This window comes from Oxyura jamaicensis, chromosome 8 (assembly GCF_011077185.1).
Source record: "Oxyura jamaicensis isolate SHBP4307 breed ruddy duck chromosome 8, BPBGC_Ojam_1.0, whole genome shotgun sequence".
In the NCBI taxonomy this organism is placed as follows: Eukaryota; Metazoa; Chordata; class Aves; order Anseriformes; family Anatidae; genus Oxyura; species Oxyura jamaicensis.
The window spans coordinates 15,642,371-15,662,155 of record NC_048900.1 but is presented as its reverse complement, the minus strand read 5'-3'; the positions used below and the strand labels follow the sequence as shown (position 1 = coordinate 15,662,155).

Genomic DNA, 19,785 nt, shown 5'->3' with positions numbered 1-19,785 from the left:
CCCCCCCCCCCCCCCCCCCCCCCCAGCATTGAATAATCAGTGTTTGGATGTAAGGTACATTTTTAGGAGACTAGGCTGAGCATATTCATTACTCTCTACAAAACCAAAATAAATACATATATATGCATACACAGACATGATTTATAGTCAGCCAGCACAATATGCCTCATTTACTTAGAAAGACTACCAGTCTGAGAGAACTTTCTTATACTTCACATAAAAACATAGCTGGATCTATGAGAGCTGATGATATAAATACGGACAAGGTCTGTAGGAAGTTATAGTATGTTATATATACATATAATTAAAACATATGTAATATGTAAAATGTATATAACTTGACCTCTTTGTTTAGCTGGAAGGTAAGTAAATGCTGTGGCATAAGAAAGGTGCACCATGTTGGAAAACATGGTCCCATACCCTGTCAGTTGCTTTAATGAAGATACCACCCAAACCTACAAATATCCTTTTACCAAATTAGACAGTTATCAATAAAATTCAGACTTCCAAGGAGCTAGAAAACTGCAAATATTGCAGTTGGTAGATGACTTGGATAACCAGTTTTTCACTGAAAATCTGCTGAAAATGTGATTTATGGGCTTCCTGCAGTGAAATGTTTGATGTAATTCTTGTGGGGAGAAGACTCAGTCCTATGGTGGATTGAACCTACAGCTCTTTTTGAGTTCAGGGTCTAGGCTTCAGTTCATCAAAGAATCTTAAAACTTTAGTTCCTTTGATGCAAATGTTTCAGCTTATGCTAAGGTAAAGCCAGCACTGGCATGCTTTTCTGAGCTGGTATATGCGATAGGGACTAAAATAAGATGAAATGAATTTGTCAGGCTAAGTTGTACTGTGTGATGTCCTGGTTCTCTTGCTTGCAGTTTTCCACTCCGAAATAAAGCAGTTAATGCAAACAGTTTCTAGAAGCTTAATCATGCAAACTGACTTAAGGGGATAAGTAAACTAACAAACAAACAAAAAAAATAGATTCTGATTTCAATCAAGCAAATACTGACAGCAGTTTCCACAAAAGACACACAATTTTAATACCAGTGTGGGGTCTTTCTGATTTTTTTTTTTTCTGCTTTGCCTTTTCCTCAAAGAGCAGTAACTCTTAGCATAGGCAATGATTTTTTTCCTCCAAGCCAATTCCGATACTTCCCTCCCTGATCAGCTGTCTGAGGACATGACAGAACCAAATACCCCACTGTATATGTATCATCTTAAAGGCTCACTCTGAAATCTGTTGAGCTGGGAAATAGCTGCTTCTAAGATGTTCCTACTTTCATGCATGAGTTTACTGTCCGCGACAGCAAAGGGTGGATGATGCTGGAAAGACCAAGATAACAACACTTCTTAAGCCTTCTTTATTCTTTTATTAGAAAGGTGTATCTGTGCTTAATATTACAGAGTCTGGGTTGCTAAAACTTACTTGTTGCTAAAATATTTAGAAAATAGTCAACTCTAAGCATGACTAATGACAAGTCTAGTTAATAAAAAAAAAAATAAAGTAGCTTTTTTGCTACTTGCTAAACTAGATGAGTTAATCTGGTACCCCTTGCTAAAACAGCCTCTGTTTGTCACTTGACAGTGACCAAGCGGATTTGGAAACATCATCCGTGAGAGGGCTTATGCCCTACCTCGAATTTAAAGCGCTGAGCTTGTCTCTCTATAAGAAGGTGTTCCATAAGGACCCAGTCTGAAATTTTTAGTTCAGCAGAAGCTAAATTGGGTCAAATACGTGGGCTTCTTCCCAGTGTATTAACTTGCTGTCATTTTCTTGCTTTTAGAGAAATAGTTAGAAATAGTAGCTGGTTTTTTGTTTGGTTGGTTTTTATTGCCATCCAAAGTTACGGTTTTGGCGCTAGTGCACTTACTGTGGCACCCGAACATCATACCATGAAAGAACTTTCATTTCAGTACTGGGTAATTATTTGGCTTTGCTGTTATATTCCTTGTAGCTGGATATCCATTTCCATATGCTAACATATGCTTGTCCTATTCAATTGCAATTTGTTCTGAAACGGCTTGCATGCCTGCTGGGCTAGCTACATGAATTCAATGCAGACTCCTTTTTTGCACCTAAAAATTATTATGTGGAAAACCATTTGCAAAATCTAAAGCATTCTAACGGCTGTGTGCAGTTTCACAGAAGCCAAGGGACTTTGGAAAATCTAGACTTTAATTTGTGTGCTACAGTAAATTTTAGATTAATAAGTTTGTATCTGCCTCAGCACATTCTGGACCACTTCAGTATTAGGCAAATAAGCTAAATGCACAGCCTGTAAAATAATCAGATCTGTTCACCTGTAACAACACAGCTCAAACTTAGTTTCATAGCTTAAAATACCATTTCTTACTTTCATATGCTTCCTCATGTTAGCAGCTGCAAGTCTCTCTGAACCAGCATAGCTCCTGAGATAATTGGTGGTAACACTTGTGTATAAATATGTTAATATGCTGCTTGTTGGAGCTCAGGTTGAGGAAATCTGAACTCTCAGGTTCAATTCTTACCTCTTTCACAGACTTGTACAATAATTTGTGCACTTAACTTTTCTTTGCTTTCATTTATAAGTCCAAAAAAAAAAAAAAGGCAAAGAAATAAACACCAAAGATGCCAGCTCAAGAGGCATCTTAAACTAGTGTTTTTAAGGTGCTTTGAGATCCTTGTGTTACCATGCTGATGTCTGCAGCTATTGCTGTACAGGGAAGACAGTCATGGTATACGCAGACTTATCTGTGAACAAGGGATGCCCCATTAGAAAAATAAGGATGTTTTAGTCTTTATCACGATGGGAGGTGGGAAATAAATAGTAGTCTCTTGATTACAGAATCAAGATGAGAAGTTTTTCTTGTGTAGCTGACAGGTACCTCGGAGGGAGGCTGAATTGAAAAAACTCTTTTAGGTTGCTGATTCTTCCTTGCACTAGTAGGTGACAGAAGCACCAAGGTATGGGTTTCAGCGGGCAGCACAACAGTCAGTGCCTTCTGCTGTGCGTATTCAAGCTTAATGTTGTGCTGGTGTCCAGTGGACTTGGAGAAGGTCCAGCCAGCAGCCTCTTGGAGGGCTGTGGCTGCTGCTGTCATGGTAGGCCTCATGGCTGAGCAACAAGGAGAGGCTGTTACTGCGGGTTACTACTTTGCAAGGGCAGGAGTAGGAAAAGGTTTTTGTTTTGGTTTTGCTGGTTTTTATTTTTTTTTTTGAGGTGAGACAGGTGCAAAAAGCTGGGCTTCATTTCCTGATCTACAGGTCAAATGGGCAGGAATTCATTCCCCCCTCTCCTATTTCCCATCACCCTAAAACTTACTCCCCAGCCCAGGAGCTCAGCCCCATTTTCCTACATCGCTGACCATGCAGCCCTCATCTGCTCCCTGTTCCTCACGACCCCGCTGTTTATTGCAGTTTTCTTATCTTCTGTTACGCCCCTCCTGCCTGTCCCCCGTCCCCTCTCGGTCGGCCTCCCTGTCGCGGGGGAACGGCTGCGGGATGGGGGTTTGAGGAGGGCTGCGAGGGCCTGAGGCTGACGCTCGAACGGTTCGAAAATCCCCCTGGGGGACTGGGTAGGGCCCGTCCTCAGCCCTCTTCGTCTCCCACCTGCCGCCCTGTGGCCCGGACTGTCACCCTGTGCCCCCCGCCGACGGTCCCCGGTGTCCTTCCCCCCCCGCCGGGCGCCGCCTTTGTCCGTCCAGGCCCCGTTCCTGTCAGGCGGCGACCGGCGGTCAGCGGCCGGCCCGCTCGGTTCGGAGGCGGCTCCCGGCCCGGGAAAGCCAAGCGGCGTCAACTTTCGGGCCGGGGCTGCCCGCGATAAACAGGAAGCCCCTCGGCGGGGCCGGGGCTGAGCTGAGGCGGGGCCTGGCGCTGCCGCCGCCCGCCCGCCTCCCTCCCGCGCCGCGGAGCCGAGGGGCCGCACGGCTCGGCCCGGCCCGCGGCGGCGGCCGCTGACAGGGCGGAGCAGGGTTGGCGCCCAGCGGCAGCAGCAGCAGCAGCATGCCCCGTCGAGGCGCCCGGCAAGAAACTGAGAATGAGATTTCTGTGGAGAGCTAAAATGGTAACCGGGTGGCGTCCCCCCCCGCGGGGTGCCGGTGTCAGGCGGGGGCGGCGGTCTTGGGGGAGCGGGGGCCGGCCGGGCCGTGTGGCTGCGGGGAGGGCAAGCCCCGAGCGGGGGCCGGGAGGGAGCGGCCGCGGCGGGGCCCGCCGGACACCCAGCGCCGTGCGCCCCTTTGTACGGCTGGGAACCCGGGAGGCGAGCAGTCACCCCAGCACACGTGAAAGTTTGAAAGACGTTGGGCTTTTCATATATATATATATATATTTCTTTCTCTTTTTTTTTTTTGTGAGTTTTAAAGCCTTGGCTCTGTAAAGTTTTTGTAGCTTGAAATAATAGGCTTTGGGAAAGCAAACCGCAAGCGCTTTAGATCCCTCCTGTCAGAAGAAATAAAGGGTTGCTGTATTTTAGGTGCTTGTTAGCTTCAAAGTTTAAAGGCTGTCTGCGTAAGTAATTCAACAGTTTTAAAAAGCGCAATTCCTTCCGTAAATGAAAGGCCAAAGAGATTAATTGCTTCGGAAAAGAGGGGGTGGGAGGGAGAGGGAAGAGAGACTGCTAATCAAAACCAAACTATTTCCTTAGAAAAGACTTTATACAACTATTTAAAATATGTGCTAGCCTAGGAAAAATAGCAAAATGGAAAGTCAGGGTATCTTGATACCACAGAAAAGAACAGCTTGCCAAGAATATCTCCAGTGTTCCCTCAGTCTAAAAGTATCTGGTGTTGCTTTGATTGTTGTATGTACTTTGTGCAGCCCATCTTCTGCTTTGAGCTCTGCGTGAAGCAGTGGAGCACCTGGTATAGATTGTGGTTAGCAGAAGAGGGGAAAATGTTCCTTTCTCTCTCTCTCTCTCTCTCTCTTTTTTCTCTCTCTCTTCCTGGCAGAGCTCAATTCAGGACTGGGGTGAAGAAGTAGAAGAGGGAGCTGTTTACCATGTCACCCTGAAAAGAGTGCAGATTCAGCAGGCTGCCAACAAAGGAGCAAGATGGCTAGGGGTAAGTAATGCTGGCGCAGTGGCATTTTGGTGTCGTGGACTTTGGAGCCTGCTCCAGGGAGCTGAATTCCACATGAGTTGCTATGATTTTAACGTTTAGCACTGACTGCTATCACCATTTAAAACAAAAAACAACACTGAAGTCATCCATTAGAGTCATCTGAAGGGACTCTCTCCTTGTGTTGGCTCTTCCTTTTTTACTAATGTGTATAAAAACGATTTGACCAGTTGCAGCCATGGATCAGATGATACTTAATGCAGAAATAAGGATCTTAACTTATGGTTTGATCTTAACAGTTACTTCAGAGTGGGCTATGGATCATTTCTGCTGCTAGGAATCTGGTTTGAGTACCCCAAACAGTCATGGTATTTTAAATAATGAGAGTCTCTCAAAAGTTAGCAGAAACTTTTTCAAAATTTAAGTGAATGTGTGTTTGGGTTTTATTTCACTGTTGCTTCTTCAGTCAGATGAGATGTTTGTATTCCCTTTTATTGGTTAGCATTTCTGCAAGAAGTACGGATATGTGCTGTTTTTCAAAGGTATGTTTTAAAGCATTAAGGTTTTGTGGTGAGTGAAATAAGCTTAAACTCACATGCAATTAATGTGGCATGCTGCTGAGTGCCTTCACCTCGTCAGGCTAAGTTCCTGGCTGATAGAAAATGTCCTCACTTCACGGGGATCAGTGTGGCTGTGGCAGTTTGAGCCAGATCCTCAGGAGGTGGCTATAACTTTGGTACTATTTTATGTTAATGGGTTTTCGTCAGGGTCAAAGGCAGTAACGTAAGAGCGTGGTTTGTGCTAGCATCCAGGTTGGTATTTTAAAGACTTTTAAAACTACCCAGAGATTTATATCAAATAGTTTTCCTGTGAAGTTCCATGACAAAATGATACAGAAATGCTGAAACCACAGTCAAGAAAGATAAGCAAATTTTGTCCTGCCTACAGATAGTGCTTAGAATTTTGCCTTTCCATGTTTGCAAGAAGTACTCAGAGTTCTAATCAGAACAGATAATTTCAAATCTGCTTCCTTTGAGTGGCAGATTTGCCACTCTGCCTCCTGTTTTTACCAGGAGATGGGGGAAAATATTAGAAAGCATTTTGGAATTCCTGTAAATTTCCCAGCTAATGGTTTTGAAAGAATTGGAGATCATTGTGAGTAAACTTGTGTCCCATAGGCATACTTTAGAAAAATAGGAATTTTTCCTGTTTCAGAGGTGGTGTTCCTTCTGCGTAGCAGGAGGTTGCGAAGTCTTGGTCATATTTGCAAAGTGAGAGTGTGTATGTGTTCCTCAGACCACCAACACAGCTGATGGTGCTCATCTTACTAAGAGGACAAGGGACTGCGAGGTCATGGAGATGACTTTTGACTTTCTGTGTGTAGTGCTAGGTTCTTCAGGTCAGAATTGAGCTCTCTTTGTGGGGAATGGGCAGTGTGCCAGGAGTCTGCACCTGTTCTGGGCATAAACGGGTGACTTCAGCTTCTAAGCTGGCATCTTTCATGAGCAATAATCTCATGTTCATTATTTAAAAATATTTTTGAACATATGGGCTTTTTGTTTCTCTTAAGCTCTTCAGAACATAAAATATTTTAAGCTATTTTTGTGATCTTGTTTTATTAATGGCTTTTCTGTGGTCCTAAGGTCAATAAATAGCCTATAACCCAGAACGTTATTTGTGAATAGGTTTTCCCGCCTCCAGCAGTTTTGCCTTGAAAAGCATAATTGTCTCTTTTATAATTGTCATCAGGTGATTTTTTTTAATCTGGAGCTTACAGGGTTTTATGATGTTAATTTTTTTCAGTGGTTTGGAATTCATAGCACTAAATGAAAAAGCTGTTGGATTTATCAATGCTGGTCTTTTTTGATGTTGCTGTAAGTCAAGCTGAGGTTGAAGATTCAAGGTCAGCTGAAGAATATGGGAATAGTGTATTTGTAGATCAGCAAGTGTCCAGCCTTAAAGGTAGCGAATATAGCAACTCTGTCACTGATTATGTGTATGCGTGGATTAACTTTAAAAAACAGTGATTTACTCGTTGTCAGTTTGTATCATGTAAAAGCCTACTTTGTTTGACCTTCTAGAGTCACCAAGGTTCTGGTGGTTAACTGTAGCAGGTCAAGTGCCCCGTGACTTGAAAAGCTCGTGTTCTTCAGAAACCTCGGTGTTGCATGCAGATATTGAATACTGTGTGGTATCAGAGGGGGGGCTTGATCCAGTGATTCCAGAGTGGATTGATCTTAGTGGTGCTGCATTTGTAAAGTGCTTGGGAGAGTTTTCAGCTGAAAAGCATTAGGTGATAAATTATCTCACATGTCTGAAAATTTCATACAACCTGTGTTAAGGGGAATTTAAAAGGTCTGATTTGTTCCAAGCCTGTTGGTGCTTATTTCCAACCTTTAATTGCATAAAGTCTTGAAATCTTCCATAAATACATTCTTGTAGAGGTTCCGGTAAATGAGTGACCCTAAATTTCTTACGTTTCAAGAGGTCTAATAAACTTTTCATAAAATTCTCCATCCTAACAAACCATCCAGGGTTCTTGTAAGACAGGCCCTGTTTTGAGGGAACGGTCCATTTAAAAGCCAATCATAAGGCTACAGTTTAAGCGCTGTGAACACTTGCCTATTTAAATGCAGAAATGTCTATTTTCAAACTTCTATAATTAATGAAAAGAGGAAATGAACAGCTTGTGATTTACACAGTCATCAGCAGTTCCCTAACTATTGAAACTGTGAAGCTTTTGTATAAACACCGAATTTCTTAGCTTTAAATTTAATATTAGACTTCAAAGGATGCCAACAATAACTACTATTTTTGTCACTAAGTATTTAGTGAAGGTTAGGATGTTATGCACTACAGTATTAAAAGAGGTTGGAAGCCCTAGTAATCGCTCAGGGCTCTGATAGATGCTGCCCAGAAGTGCTAACCTGACCAAAAAGAACTTAACAAATATCAAATGAGGCTTGTCTGTACATATGTTATGTCATCTGATGGTTGGTATCCAAGGCAGAGCTATGAATTTCCCAGCAGTCTGATGATATTTTTCAAGTTATTTGTAAACATCAAGGTGACTTGCAAAGCCAAATGTGGAGATGTTTAAAGAGAATCCCTCCCAAGCATGAAAAGTTCAACAAGAGAAAGGCCGAGGACATTTTTTTGAAAACGAAGTGGGTGTAGGTGTCTCCAGAATAGACCTGTGGTAGGAGGCAGGGTCTTCAGCAAGATGGCATGGAGACTGGAAGCAATGCATGAAGGCTGTGGAATCAGATTGCTTTCTTTGTTTGCGAGAGAAGGAGGTAGAAGAGGAAAGGGAAGAGACGGGGAAGTAGAGAGTTACATAGATGGACGGCGTGGTCAGGGCAGGTCGCGAATGCTTTCTGCAGCAGCCCTTTGAGTTGACATTCAGCATCATTTTGAATGGGATTACATCAGACTGGAGAAAAAGGCGCATCAGTAACTGGATTAGAAGGTTTGAGAATGCAGTAAAGAATCTTAATGATATGGCTAGAAAAAGAAGGTTGTATTTTAAAACCATGACACAGAAAGAACCCAAAGAATGAGATTCAGCTTATGTCTGAGGTTGTAAAGACAGCTCATAGGGAGGCTGGCACTGTGCATGTCAAACAGGATGGTGCTCTTGTCCGTGAAGAAAAGGCAACAAAGCAGAAAAGACAGGTGAAAAGTTTAGAATTGTGTGGGGCTTTTTGATCTTGAACTGGCAGCGATGTACCCATGAAACAAATCTCAGAGACCAGCTGAGTCATACTGTAGCCAGAAGCAGATAAGAGGAGTAGAGTAGTGGCTCTACTGATCAGAGCCCTGGTTCTTTAGTGGTCTAAAAGTAGATCAGCTGCTGAACACCTGAATTTCTGTTGCCAAATGCAGTATGCTGAGTATGAATGGTGTTGGAAGAGGTGAACTCCAGTCAGTGAGTTACTATAAATCACAAACAGAAATGTAAACAGGGAGCTGAAAAGAAAGGAAAAAGCAGCAGGGTAAGAAGTAAGTGGAGAGAGCGAGAGGGAATTTTTAAGAGGTGAGAGTCTGTAAGAAATTTTGACTGGAAGAGGAGAGTGGGGGAATATGGGAGGCAAAAGGTATGACAGAAAGAGGTACAAGGGAGTGGGATGGGATCTGTCAGAAAAGTGACAGGATCAGAGGAGGAGCACAGGCAAGAAACTTCCATGCTTTTCACAAAGCAGAGATCAGAGTTGTTCAAGTGGTCCTTTGCAAAGAGGAACAAGGGCTGGAGAATTTGAGGGGCCAGGACTGCAGGTACTGCAGATGAGATTGAAATATTGAAGTTGCTTGACTATGGAGTGGACAAAATTGAAGAAAGGGGAGGGGAAAAAAGCTTTTCTAGTGAAGATAATAGGCCTGGTGGTTGTGTTTGTGCCAGAGGCCAGAGGATGCACACACTGAAGATGCACCAGGGCTAAGCAAGAGCAGGATGGACCTTACAGGGATGGAAAGAGAAAGGAATGAATGATGTAGGACAGTAAGGCAGGAAGAAAATGAATGACTATATAAATAACAAAGACAGGGTGATTTAAGGCTACCTCAGTGGATGAACATTCTTGGCACCTGACAAGAATTGAACCAAAGCAGTTATTATCGCTACCTGATTCCTTCATGAAATATGGGTGATCCAATAAGAGATGATGCTGTGTCAAGGGGGTTACCTTACGTCAGTTTTCAGGTAATTCGTAGGTTCAGTAGGAAGGTAAGTAGAGGAGGTAGGTCTGTGAGATGCTTGGTTTTGCAGTGGCATGCTTAGAAACTAGGGGAAGTATTCAGTGAAATCAGATAGGAAGTTCAGGGAACTGAATGTGTGAGCTTGGAAATTTGACAGTCAAAAATTGCAAATGCTACACTGACTTCGAGTTTAAGTGTCAGAGGGAAGCCTTTCAGATAAATGTGTAAAATAATAATCTAAAATACTTTTTTTTTAAGGAATTAGGTTTTGACAAACTGAGAAAAGCTCAGAAATTGAGAAAGTTTTATCTCAGGGTTAAAATCAGAGTTGCCAAAGTCAAGCCTTGCAAGGCAAATGAAAACAAACAGTCAAAGGATTGTCAGGCATATAAAGCCAGCAGCAATATCAAAAGTCTTCTTCACAGAGAGAATGAGATAGGAATTACAATTAATCTACATATAACTCAAAAAAACTTTTTTTTTTTTGCATGTTTTCTGCAAGTATGACAAAGGTGAACCTGCAGGTTGATGGTAATGATGGCACACGAGCCTTTTACATGTCTTTAAGTTTTCTCTTTGCCTAAGAGCTTGATATGCCTACGCTGGGCAGCTGCTGGTTTCCAGCCCAGAACTAGAAAGAAACTGACACACAAAATAATAGTTGAGCAGCAAGGAGTTAGAATTAATTTGTCAAGTCATAAATAACATTGTATGACTGGAGAACAGGAAATGCAGTAGCTGTATTTGGGGTGCGATGGGGGGAGATGTGATGGGTAGGCAGAAGATATTTGTCTCACAAAGATAACCAATCTTATGGATTCAGAAAAGGCTCAGGGTTTAATCTGTTTTTGTTTGAAAATCTAGTATTGAAATCGCTCAAAAAAAAAAAAAGTCTCAGGAGAAACTAAGGAATTACAAGGTCAGTAAAGGAGCTGTTGAAGAGGAGGTGCTGCAGCTCAAGCTGAAAGAGGAACTGTTGGTCTGGAGACAGGTACCTACGGGAGTTCTGAGAGTCAGTCCTGTGACTGAACTGTTGTGTGTTCATTAAGGTCAGTGACATAAAAGCAGAAGCATGCTGACAAAATTTGGTGGTCTGGCAGAGGAAGAAAACACCTGGAGGATGGAAATATCCTACAGGGCTGACATTTGGGATTAGTGCAACAGAAGTGAGTTGAGATTAAGCAGCACAGAATGCAAAGGCATATTTGTGAAAGAATTCAAATAACTTCTGTTATAGGGGATACTTTTGCCCTTTTTTATCCCTTCCAACTTGGGGTGCTTTAATCAATCAAAGGACATGTGACCCGCCAGCATAATGTAAAACAGAAAAGGCAAATGAGATGCTTGAATGTTTTAGATTATTGCCAGCAGAGATGGGAAATGTAAGCCCCTTTGTATGGTGTCATGAGTCACTGTGTAATTCTGGTCGTTTTCAAGAAAAGTTGGTTTAAACTGGGAGATAGTAGAGAACTTTTGGGATCATCAAGAAAATGATAAATGTGTCTGATTATTATCTGAGCAGTGCAGCATTGTTAGCTTAACAAAATGAAGACAGTGATTAATACCTATAAAAAATCATGAAATAAGCACAAGGGAGGGAAAAGAACCATTCACACCAGGTATACATTTACACTGGCATAGACCTTGCTAGAAATTAGAAGAAAGTTTCAAATATTCATAGCAATGAGATAGTGGAGCAGCATTCCAGGAAGAGTGAAGGAAGTAAAGAACCCAGCAGCATCAACATTGGATTTGGATTAGTTGGTGAAAAGGATTATAAGGGAATTTCCTTTGGTAGCAGAACACGACATCCTCCAATTGTATGTTTCTAAGTGGAAATATAAGAGCAAGAAGGTGTGCAGCTAGGGGGAAGATTAGGGTAGATCATTGCTATGGAAATTTTGGGGGCAAAAGTTCATGAAAAGAGAAGAAAGAAGATCCAGGTTATGTGTAGAAGGTGAAGGTGAGAGGAGAGTCCAGAGAAGAGAGACTGCAGAAGAGAAAAATCGGTACAGCTGCCTTGTGGTAGAAGTCCCCATTGTGTTATTCAGGCTGGTGAAGAAAAGACGGGGTTGTAAAGCCTTCCTTGATTCACGGTAGGCAGTGGTGCTAGGCTGTCCTGGTGCTGGAGAGACTGAGATGAGAAGACAAATTTTACATTTACAAAACACCAATACAATTTTACTTTTGAGGTTGTTCTAGAAGAAGTGCGAGAGGAGTACTTGTGGGGACAGCAGTGAGATGGATGAGGAGTGCCTTGTTGGTGCAGATGTCTGAATATACCCTGGCAAGCAGAGTATGGAGAAGCAGATGCAGAAAAGTATCGGAGGGATGATAGAAAATGTTGGAAAAGACTGGTGTGGAACTGGAGGAGTGGGAATGGTGGCATAAGAATAGAGTGGATGCACTGCTGCAGCAATTGAGCAGTGAAAGGCATGGGTGCAGCACGGGCAGATGGACAAGATTACAAAATGAAAAGCAAACAGTTCTTGAAGTTCTGTGAACTCCCTTCTGTAGACCTCCTTGTCAGGCAGCTGGAGTGCTTTATCGCACCCTTCCAGAGGTTAGGGAGGGGTGGGTGAACTGTGTCCAGCACTCAAGGAATCTGAGGGGAGCAGAGAGGAATGAGTCTTGGAGACAGGAGGGGCTCCCTAATGCTTGCAAGTGTTTTTCCGGTCGGAGTGCTTTATCGTGGAAGGAGAGAGGAGGAGACCTGCGCTCTGCCTCTGGAGTTTTAACTGGGGCAGGTCACAGGAAATGCAGCCAGGAACCAGAGTTCCCCTGAGCCTCTGTGTGCTGGAGGAGCCATGCAGAGCCTGCATCTCCACATTTTAAATGGCTGCTAAGCTTTGTGAGCCAGTCCTCAAGTCTTAAGTTACTTGCTGTGCTAATGGATGCCACAGACTGCTCTTCTTTTGTGTCTTAAATATCCAGATAATGGTGAAATAATAAACTCCCTCATGCTAGTGCTGCCTCATTTAGTTAGCCCTTCATTATATTTCTAGAGCAGATTTTAGATATGCATTTTATTTATTTATCAATTGATTTTCTGCTTACTTTTTTGGCCACAACTGGAGTTCTGGCTCTGGGGTTTATTCAGTCAGAGATTGATTGAAAAGATTGAAAAGGTGTCTTTAATGCTACGGCATTGGGTGTACAGCTGAACATGTTCTTCAAAAACTATAAATGAACTTCTGTGAAAGGGTGCTTTAAATGTTTTCACAATTCTCAGACGGGGAAAAGGTGAGAAGTACCGATTCTGTCATTAAATATTTAAATGTTTTCTTTGCACTGATAATATTGGATAATAACCTTTTCTGAGAACTTCATGTTGTTTCAAAACTGACTTTTGAATAATTGTCTTGTGTAGCACACTGCATATGACCACATGTTTGGCTTCTAAACACCTCTACAGTCACATACATTGGCAGAAGCTGGTTTTGGAGAGTTCAGTCAAAAAAACAGTTCAAGAACTTCTAACTAATATGTATCCCAGTTAGGACCTAGGACATATTTTTCAAGTCAAAGAGAAGGTTATGTCAGAAAAGAACTTTTAGCTTGGATTTCTTTTCTTTCCAACACTGACCTCCTAAATACAGGTTGTGATTTAAATGGTGCCTCGAACCATCAACATTTTAGGAACATGCAAAGCCTCAAATTTTCTCTGAGCCTGGTCCTGCCCTCCAGTATGCCCTTCTGAGCCAGCTCTCAGTGATTTCTTTTTATCTTACCCTTACGTCCCAGATGTTCTTGTCATGTGTAGTTTCCTGCGCAACCAGTAGGCAAGGACCGATCTTTGTCCTTGCTGCCGCTTGCTGTTTTATCTCTTGATTTATAGCATATGTTGGTCCCTTTCAGCTAAATCAAACTCTTTGGAACCAGGTTTCTGCAGCCTGTCCTGACTACCCAGACCAAGGCCAAGGTGCAGTTCTGGCCACATGCTTGGTGGAGGCAGAAGAGCAGTTCCCACGGAGCTGACAGGCACCCTGCAGAAACCGGATTGCACTGTTGTCCCACTCCAAATGCTGTGTTCTGAGGAACTATCTTGGAGATGGCGAATGAAGAAAAATGGGCAATACTCATGTTGATTTTGTGGTGGAAGATACCTGCCAACTGCTGGAGACCCGCAGGGAAGACGTACAGTAGATTGCAGAATCAAATGATTTTACCTATAGACAGGTACATAATTTTCAAAAGAGAACCCTGGAGTCTTCTTCAGCTTGCCTTTTGGTTCTGAGTAGGCTCTTTCCTCCTGCCCTTTCCTTCAGTTGTGGGCGTAATCATGCCATAGCATCATGGCCCTTGTTAATGACTACTTATGGATTTTTTATTCCTTACTTCCTGGTTTGGGCACACTTCTGTGCTGTAGGGTTATTCCGGGTAGCATTCTTAGATGCAGTCATCAGCTGGGTAATAGGTGCTGTCTTTGGAACAGACAATTGAAAATGAAACCCGAGCTGTTTATGAGTTTTAAAATTGAAGTCTGAAAAATTACCATCTTTTACTTTCCCAATCACAAATACAAAATGCATGAATTAGAAGGGTAACTAGCTTTACAGCATGATGTCATGCTCTCAGTTGAGTTTAAAACCTCACATTCCAAACTGTCAAAGGGTGACAGGTTTGCAGTGCTTTAATCTTGCACGTTATTAACACTGAGTGAGGCTACAGGACACTCGCTTGGCCACAGAGAACTAGGGAGAGACACACAGGAAGCCTCTCTTCCTACAGGACTGTGCAGAGTACATCTCCTGCTAATGATTGTTCTATTAAGTGGAATAATGAGAGGTAAGGGAGGTCTCAGAAAAGCAGATGTTGCTGTGGACTGCACTGTTCTGGCTTTTTTGCACTGATTGTGTGTGACTGCATTTTGGAAATCTTTCAGCCAGTCTACTTACGTATGAAAATTTGCTTTTGGCATGTTTCAGTTTACTGTGACATGCAGAATATAACAACGCCCCGTACTATTATTCCTCTCCATTGGGAATTCCTTTGATACCCAGGATCCATGTCTTTTTAAACTGTGCTTCTTGGATGGTAAAGATTCTCCCTTAAATCTAGGCTCTTAACTGTCCTGCTGTTGACTTCATTGAATTTTACTTTCCTTGCTTCTCCAAGAAGAAATAAGTGAAAGGAATAACAAAAAATCAGCTTGCTTTGAAAAGAAACTGGCATTTTCTTTCTGAATGTTGGAAGATGTAGGTCACTTGTTGGGTTAAAGAAGTGTTGGCAACGAATGTGGCTATGTGTCATCGGAAAGCCTGGGAGAAGTAGCATATGAGCTGGACTGAGATGCTGTAAAGAGAATAGCCCTGGAGAAACCATTAGTTTTACAGTTGGGGTTTTGATGTTTTCATTTAAGAAACAGGCTGAAGCATTGCAAGCATGTTAGTCACGCTTGGATTTAAATTTAGCCTTGGTAAAGCTAATTAAAAATATGTTAAGTGACAGTGCGTATATGCATGCTTTGAACTCGCATCTTTTACTACTGCTGTAGGAATCTATTTTCTAAATATATAGCTTCCTGTAGCCAGTGTTGTAAGGGGGTACAGCTGTGTGCAGAAATGATCACAAAGCAATCAGCTCATGGCCTAGCTCCTAAAAGAAAAATGGGCTTACCTGGTGGGACATGGGTGACTGAATGCTAATGCAGTGGGATTCTTATTCTCGCTTGGCTCTGTATAGCTGGTGTGTAGTATCTTGCAGACCAGAGGCAAAGTAAGTGTGATGTCTTAGTGTTGTTTATTACCACAGTAAGATAGTATCGGAGCTTGTAAAACATCTTTATGCATAAATTTTGGTGTTGTGGTTTGTTTGCACCAGAAGAACAGAATGTACGTCTTGCGCTGACATGGTACATCCTTTGTGGGTTGCTCAGCCAGCAGTAAAGCTGCTCTTGCCCAGTGGATGGTGGCCAGGCTGACAGACCGTTCTTTGTATGATGGAACGGTACTTCCATACGTGCTACTTACAAGTTTTTCTGTACACTTAGCATGGATGCATCTAGACCTCATTTGTAAAGGACCCAGTGGTGGAACAGTAGTTATCTCCAGGGAGTTGTCGGTATTCTCACCTGCATTCTACCAGAACTACTTCTGCCTTGATTCTCACCAAAATTTAGTTTTTTTTTCACGCTCAAGTGGCCATACGAGCTCTTGAGATGTGACCCATAGTTTTCCATAAGTGCTACACCAGGAGGCAGCACTACATTTAGGGCTGAAATATAAAGTCTGTTATCTTTTTTTTCCAGGTTTTTACACCTGGAATAAGAATTTTCTTGAAATGGGTGAGTGATTTTTTTTTTTTATGGAAATCACTCTGTTCTGGACCAAAATGAATTCATGCTAGTGCCTGAATACAGCTGCTTTGGAGTTCAGTACCATGCCACTGATAATTCACCAGAAGGAAAGTAAAAACATATCCTAATGAAATGATAATGCTGCATTCTTACAGCATCTTTCATCCACATGATTTTCAAAGCACAGCCACAGATTTTCACCAGGCAGGCTATGTGAGGTACGTTGTAGTGTAACACAGTACAGAACTACGCGTTTGGGTGGGGCTTACAACTCAGCAGCAGTGCTGTTGTTTGGGTTTGGTATAGTTGTCCTTTATTCTGGGAGATGGGGAAGAGAGGAGAAAAAAAGCATTACTGGGATGATCTGACTTTTAAAAGGCTTTTTTTTTAAGGTTGTTGAAGAGTTTGAAGCATTAGCTGTCAAAGTTGCGTAGTAATATTTATTTAGTGGCTCCATAGCTTTATCAGTTGGCTATCTCCTCCACATGTGGCATATATGCAGCAAGGAGCAGCTGGCTAACAATGCACAGCAGCACATTGAAACAATTTAGGCCCAGAAGTGAATTAATTAGAACCGCTTGGGGAGGAGACCTGGCCATCTGAGAGTCCAGAGCTCTGTGGAAGTGTTCGCTCACCACCACCACCAGTTGTGAAAGCAACCTCAAATCTTAGGCTGTAGCAGGAAAGGAGGGAATGGAGTGGAGCTTAGAAATTACTGCTAGAAGAGATTACATAGTATCTCTGTCCTTTATTCTTGTTCCCTTATCTCTAAGCTGTGGGAACTAGAAAAGGGATCCACAGATGGGACACAACCGTAGGCGTTTGGAAACACTGGAAAGGTGAGGGCTGTTAAATTTGAGGCTTGGTGCAACTAGGGCTGACATGCGGGTTTAACGGTAAGTGTGTTTGTTGTTTACAGGCTCAGGGCTTGATGCTGGAAATGAATAGGAGGATACAGCAAAGACATTTCACATCGTGAGTGGAGTAGGAACGCTTTGTCTCCAGGGAGTGTCTGGTGGGATAGAAAAGCAGTTCGTTGAAAACCAGGGGGAAAAAGAAACTTCCCTTTAATCGTATGTAATTAACCTGAAGGACACTGCTAGTAGTAACCGAGTCCAGTGGCCATGGACTGGAAAGGCCATTCAGAAAGGATTTGACATTTATGTAAATAATGAGAACAAATACATGAATACTGCATGAAATTTAAAATAGAAGACATGTAACTTGTTGCGATTTAGGTTTAAAACAAACGCTTCCAGGAGTTGAGCAGAGTCTTTCTTTTTAGGTTGGTTGGTCTTTGTTATGGGTGTTATTCCTTCACCTTTTTCTACAGCATCCGGCCATTGTCAGAAGGAATATACTCTAGTTTAGTTTAAAATGACAATTATTATGTGTTGCTGTTTATAAAGTTCTGTTTTCAATTTGTTTGCAGCAAATATTTAATGAGGCAGAATAAAATTGAACACAGGCACTCATAAAAAGAATCATGAGAACTTTAACGTCCAGAAGATGTCAGGGCCATATTGAAACATAATCTGTGCCTGTTTTCCAGCAGTCCTACGATTTCATTCTGGTCAACAAGAACTTTGGGTGCTCAGATCCTCCCCCCCTTTTTTTTTTTCTGCATAAAACAAATGTCCACATCCTTACTGTTTTAAACTCTGTGAAGGTAGGAATCGTGTGGGTTGCCCTTTGCTTTACCCCATTCAACTTCATAATAGCTGCCTTAAAAATAAGGTATTAAGCTATTAAAAGTAAGGCAGCTAGAACAGAGCATAGTACTCTACATGTGGTCTCATCAGACCTTTTATGCAGTGGAAGAATAATGTCCCTCGGCTTGGTTCAGTACCCTTTATTTATACTTTGTGGAATTGTTTGCTTTTTGTTGCTGCTTCCAAGTGTTGTGCTGAAAGATTTAATGTTCTGCCTACTCTAGCCCTTCAGATCTTTTCTCTGATCTGTGTGTCACAGTGTGACCTTTGAGGGTAGTACTTTGTTCAACAGACTTTTTTTGCTGGCTTCTTACGTTTCTCTCTGTTTAGTTGCATAAGCCATCTGTTGCCCATCGGAGTGTAGCTGCCCTTAGACAGTTCTGGCAACCCAAACGAAATCTGGCAGCCTCCACCTCAGGTGTAAAGCTTTCTGCCCCTTTGTATGGTAGCAGTTTCCAGCCTTTTCCTCTGTCACACTACTGGGTTGCAGCCTGATGGGGTTTAGACTTGTTCCTGTTTGCCACCAGCTTATGTCCAAATACCAACTTGTGGCTGGATTTTTGCAACCTTCTTTGTGTAGCTGAGACCTGCATTAGTGCAGAAATTGTTGTATTCTTCAAACACCAGTGAAATTCATGGTGTTCCCATAGCTGCTGTTGCTTCACTTAGCTCCCATTACTTGAGAGTAACAAGAAATCTTCACAGAGTAACCTTACTGCTGCACATTAATTATGTAAGTTATCTGCACCATACCTATTTAAGGACAAGTGTGATTCTGGATTTAAAGAGATACTACAGGTCCAGAGTCCCATTCTCAGTATTCACTAGCTGATGCCTCACCCTGTAATTTGAAGTGACCAATTCATGCTTTGGGGGGTTAATTTGCTCTCCTGTTCGTTTTGGGATCTAATGATCTGAAGACTGTAGAGGCAAACTGCTATGCTTTTGTTTGACCGGATCGTATTTGAACCTGTGAGAGAGAAGACTGTGACACTGTGCTGGACATGTGAGAGCTCTCTAGCCCTGCATGGTCCTCCTGATGTGTGCTCTGACCCCGCCGTGCCGCTTTTCCCTTGAAATTTGGAGAGCTGTACTCTGCTGCTTACAGACTCGGAGGCCTGGCTCTTCAGACCTCTCTGTGCAGATGAGGGGCGTTGGCTGAGCCACCGGTGCTTCTCCTCCTCCCTGAAGCCTTCCCGCAGCACCCCAGCAGTGCGGCACGTGGAGGGGCGGGCTGCTTGTCACTGGTTGCAGAAGCTTTTGGTGCTGCACAGGTCCCCGGCTTGTGCCCATGGGCTACAGCTGGCAGTGCTGCCATGGCGGCAATAACGCTAATAAGGTGTAGGCCTTTAAACTGCTTTGTCTGAGTGATCCTGTTATTATATTCTGTACTTTCATTTGTTTTCCTCTTACGTTCTTCCCACTTTTTTTGTTCTGAAAGCAATTTAAAGGATTATTTTCTTTTCCCCTCCCGCCCCTTCAGCTGCTTTTTACAGTTGCCTCGTTCCTTGCAGAGGTTCAAGCTTTCTCCCAGGCAACAGCTGTTTCTTTCTTTCTTGGGGAGTCCATGGGGTCTTTGTGCAAGTAGAACAGCGTATTTTTATTATAAAGTGGCATTTTCTATTCAAAGGTCTTGGAATGGTTAAGCAATAGGAAGGGCTGAATGCGTTGAGACATGTTTGAATTGTCATAGTTTCGGACTGGAGACCTAGTGTATATTTTATGTATTAGCTTAGGCTTCTTGACCTTAGTAGCTTCTTCTGACACTTTAGAAGTCAATGGCTTAAACTTCCAAGTATCTGTATTTCCAAAAGTAGAAATAGTCCATCCCATGTTAAAGAGTGGTGGAAGGGGATATTTACCCCTCGACACAGTGGAAAACAGTTTATGCCCCACATCTTGGCTTGTGTGCATTGATCATACTGAGTTGCTGTTTTGACTCAAATCTTTTAAGTGCAGAATGTCCTTCAGCTGTTTACAGTATTCATGTGGATTGAGTTCGTTAGACGAGGTTGGTAACATTTCAGAGCTTCAGTGGTG

At 42.6% G+C, this 19,785-nt stretch overlaps 1 protein-coding gene across 2 annotated transcripts in view; it reads left to right on the top strand.

Moving 5' to 3' along the window:
• The first annotated feature begins 3,891 nt into the window (after window positions 1-3,891).
• Window positions 3,892-19,785, top strand: part of RGL1 (ral guanine nucleotide dissociation stimulator like 1) — a 77,559-nt gene continuing 61,665 nt past the window's right edge. The window contains exons 1-2 of one of the 2 annotated variants that reach the window (XM_035332739.1): window positions 3,892-4,049; window positions 4,933-5,043. In XM_035332739.1, the coding sequence (XP_035188630.1) occupies window positions 4,023-4,049; window positions 4,933-5,043 (138 nt within the window). In that variant the 5' untranslated portion in view covers window positions 3,892-4,022. Of the gene's footprint in view, window positions 4,050-4,932; window positions 5,044-19,785 lie in introns of those variants that run through there. The other variant, XM_035332740.1, reaches the window with a different exon arrangement.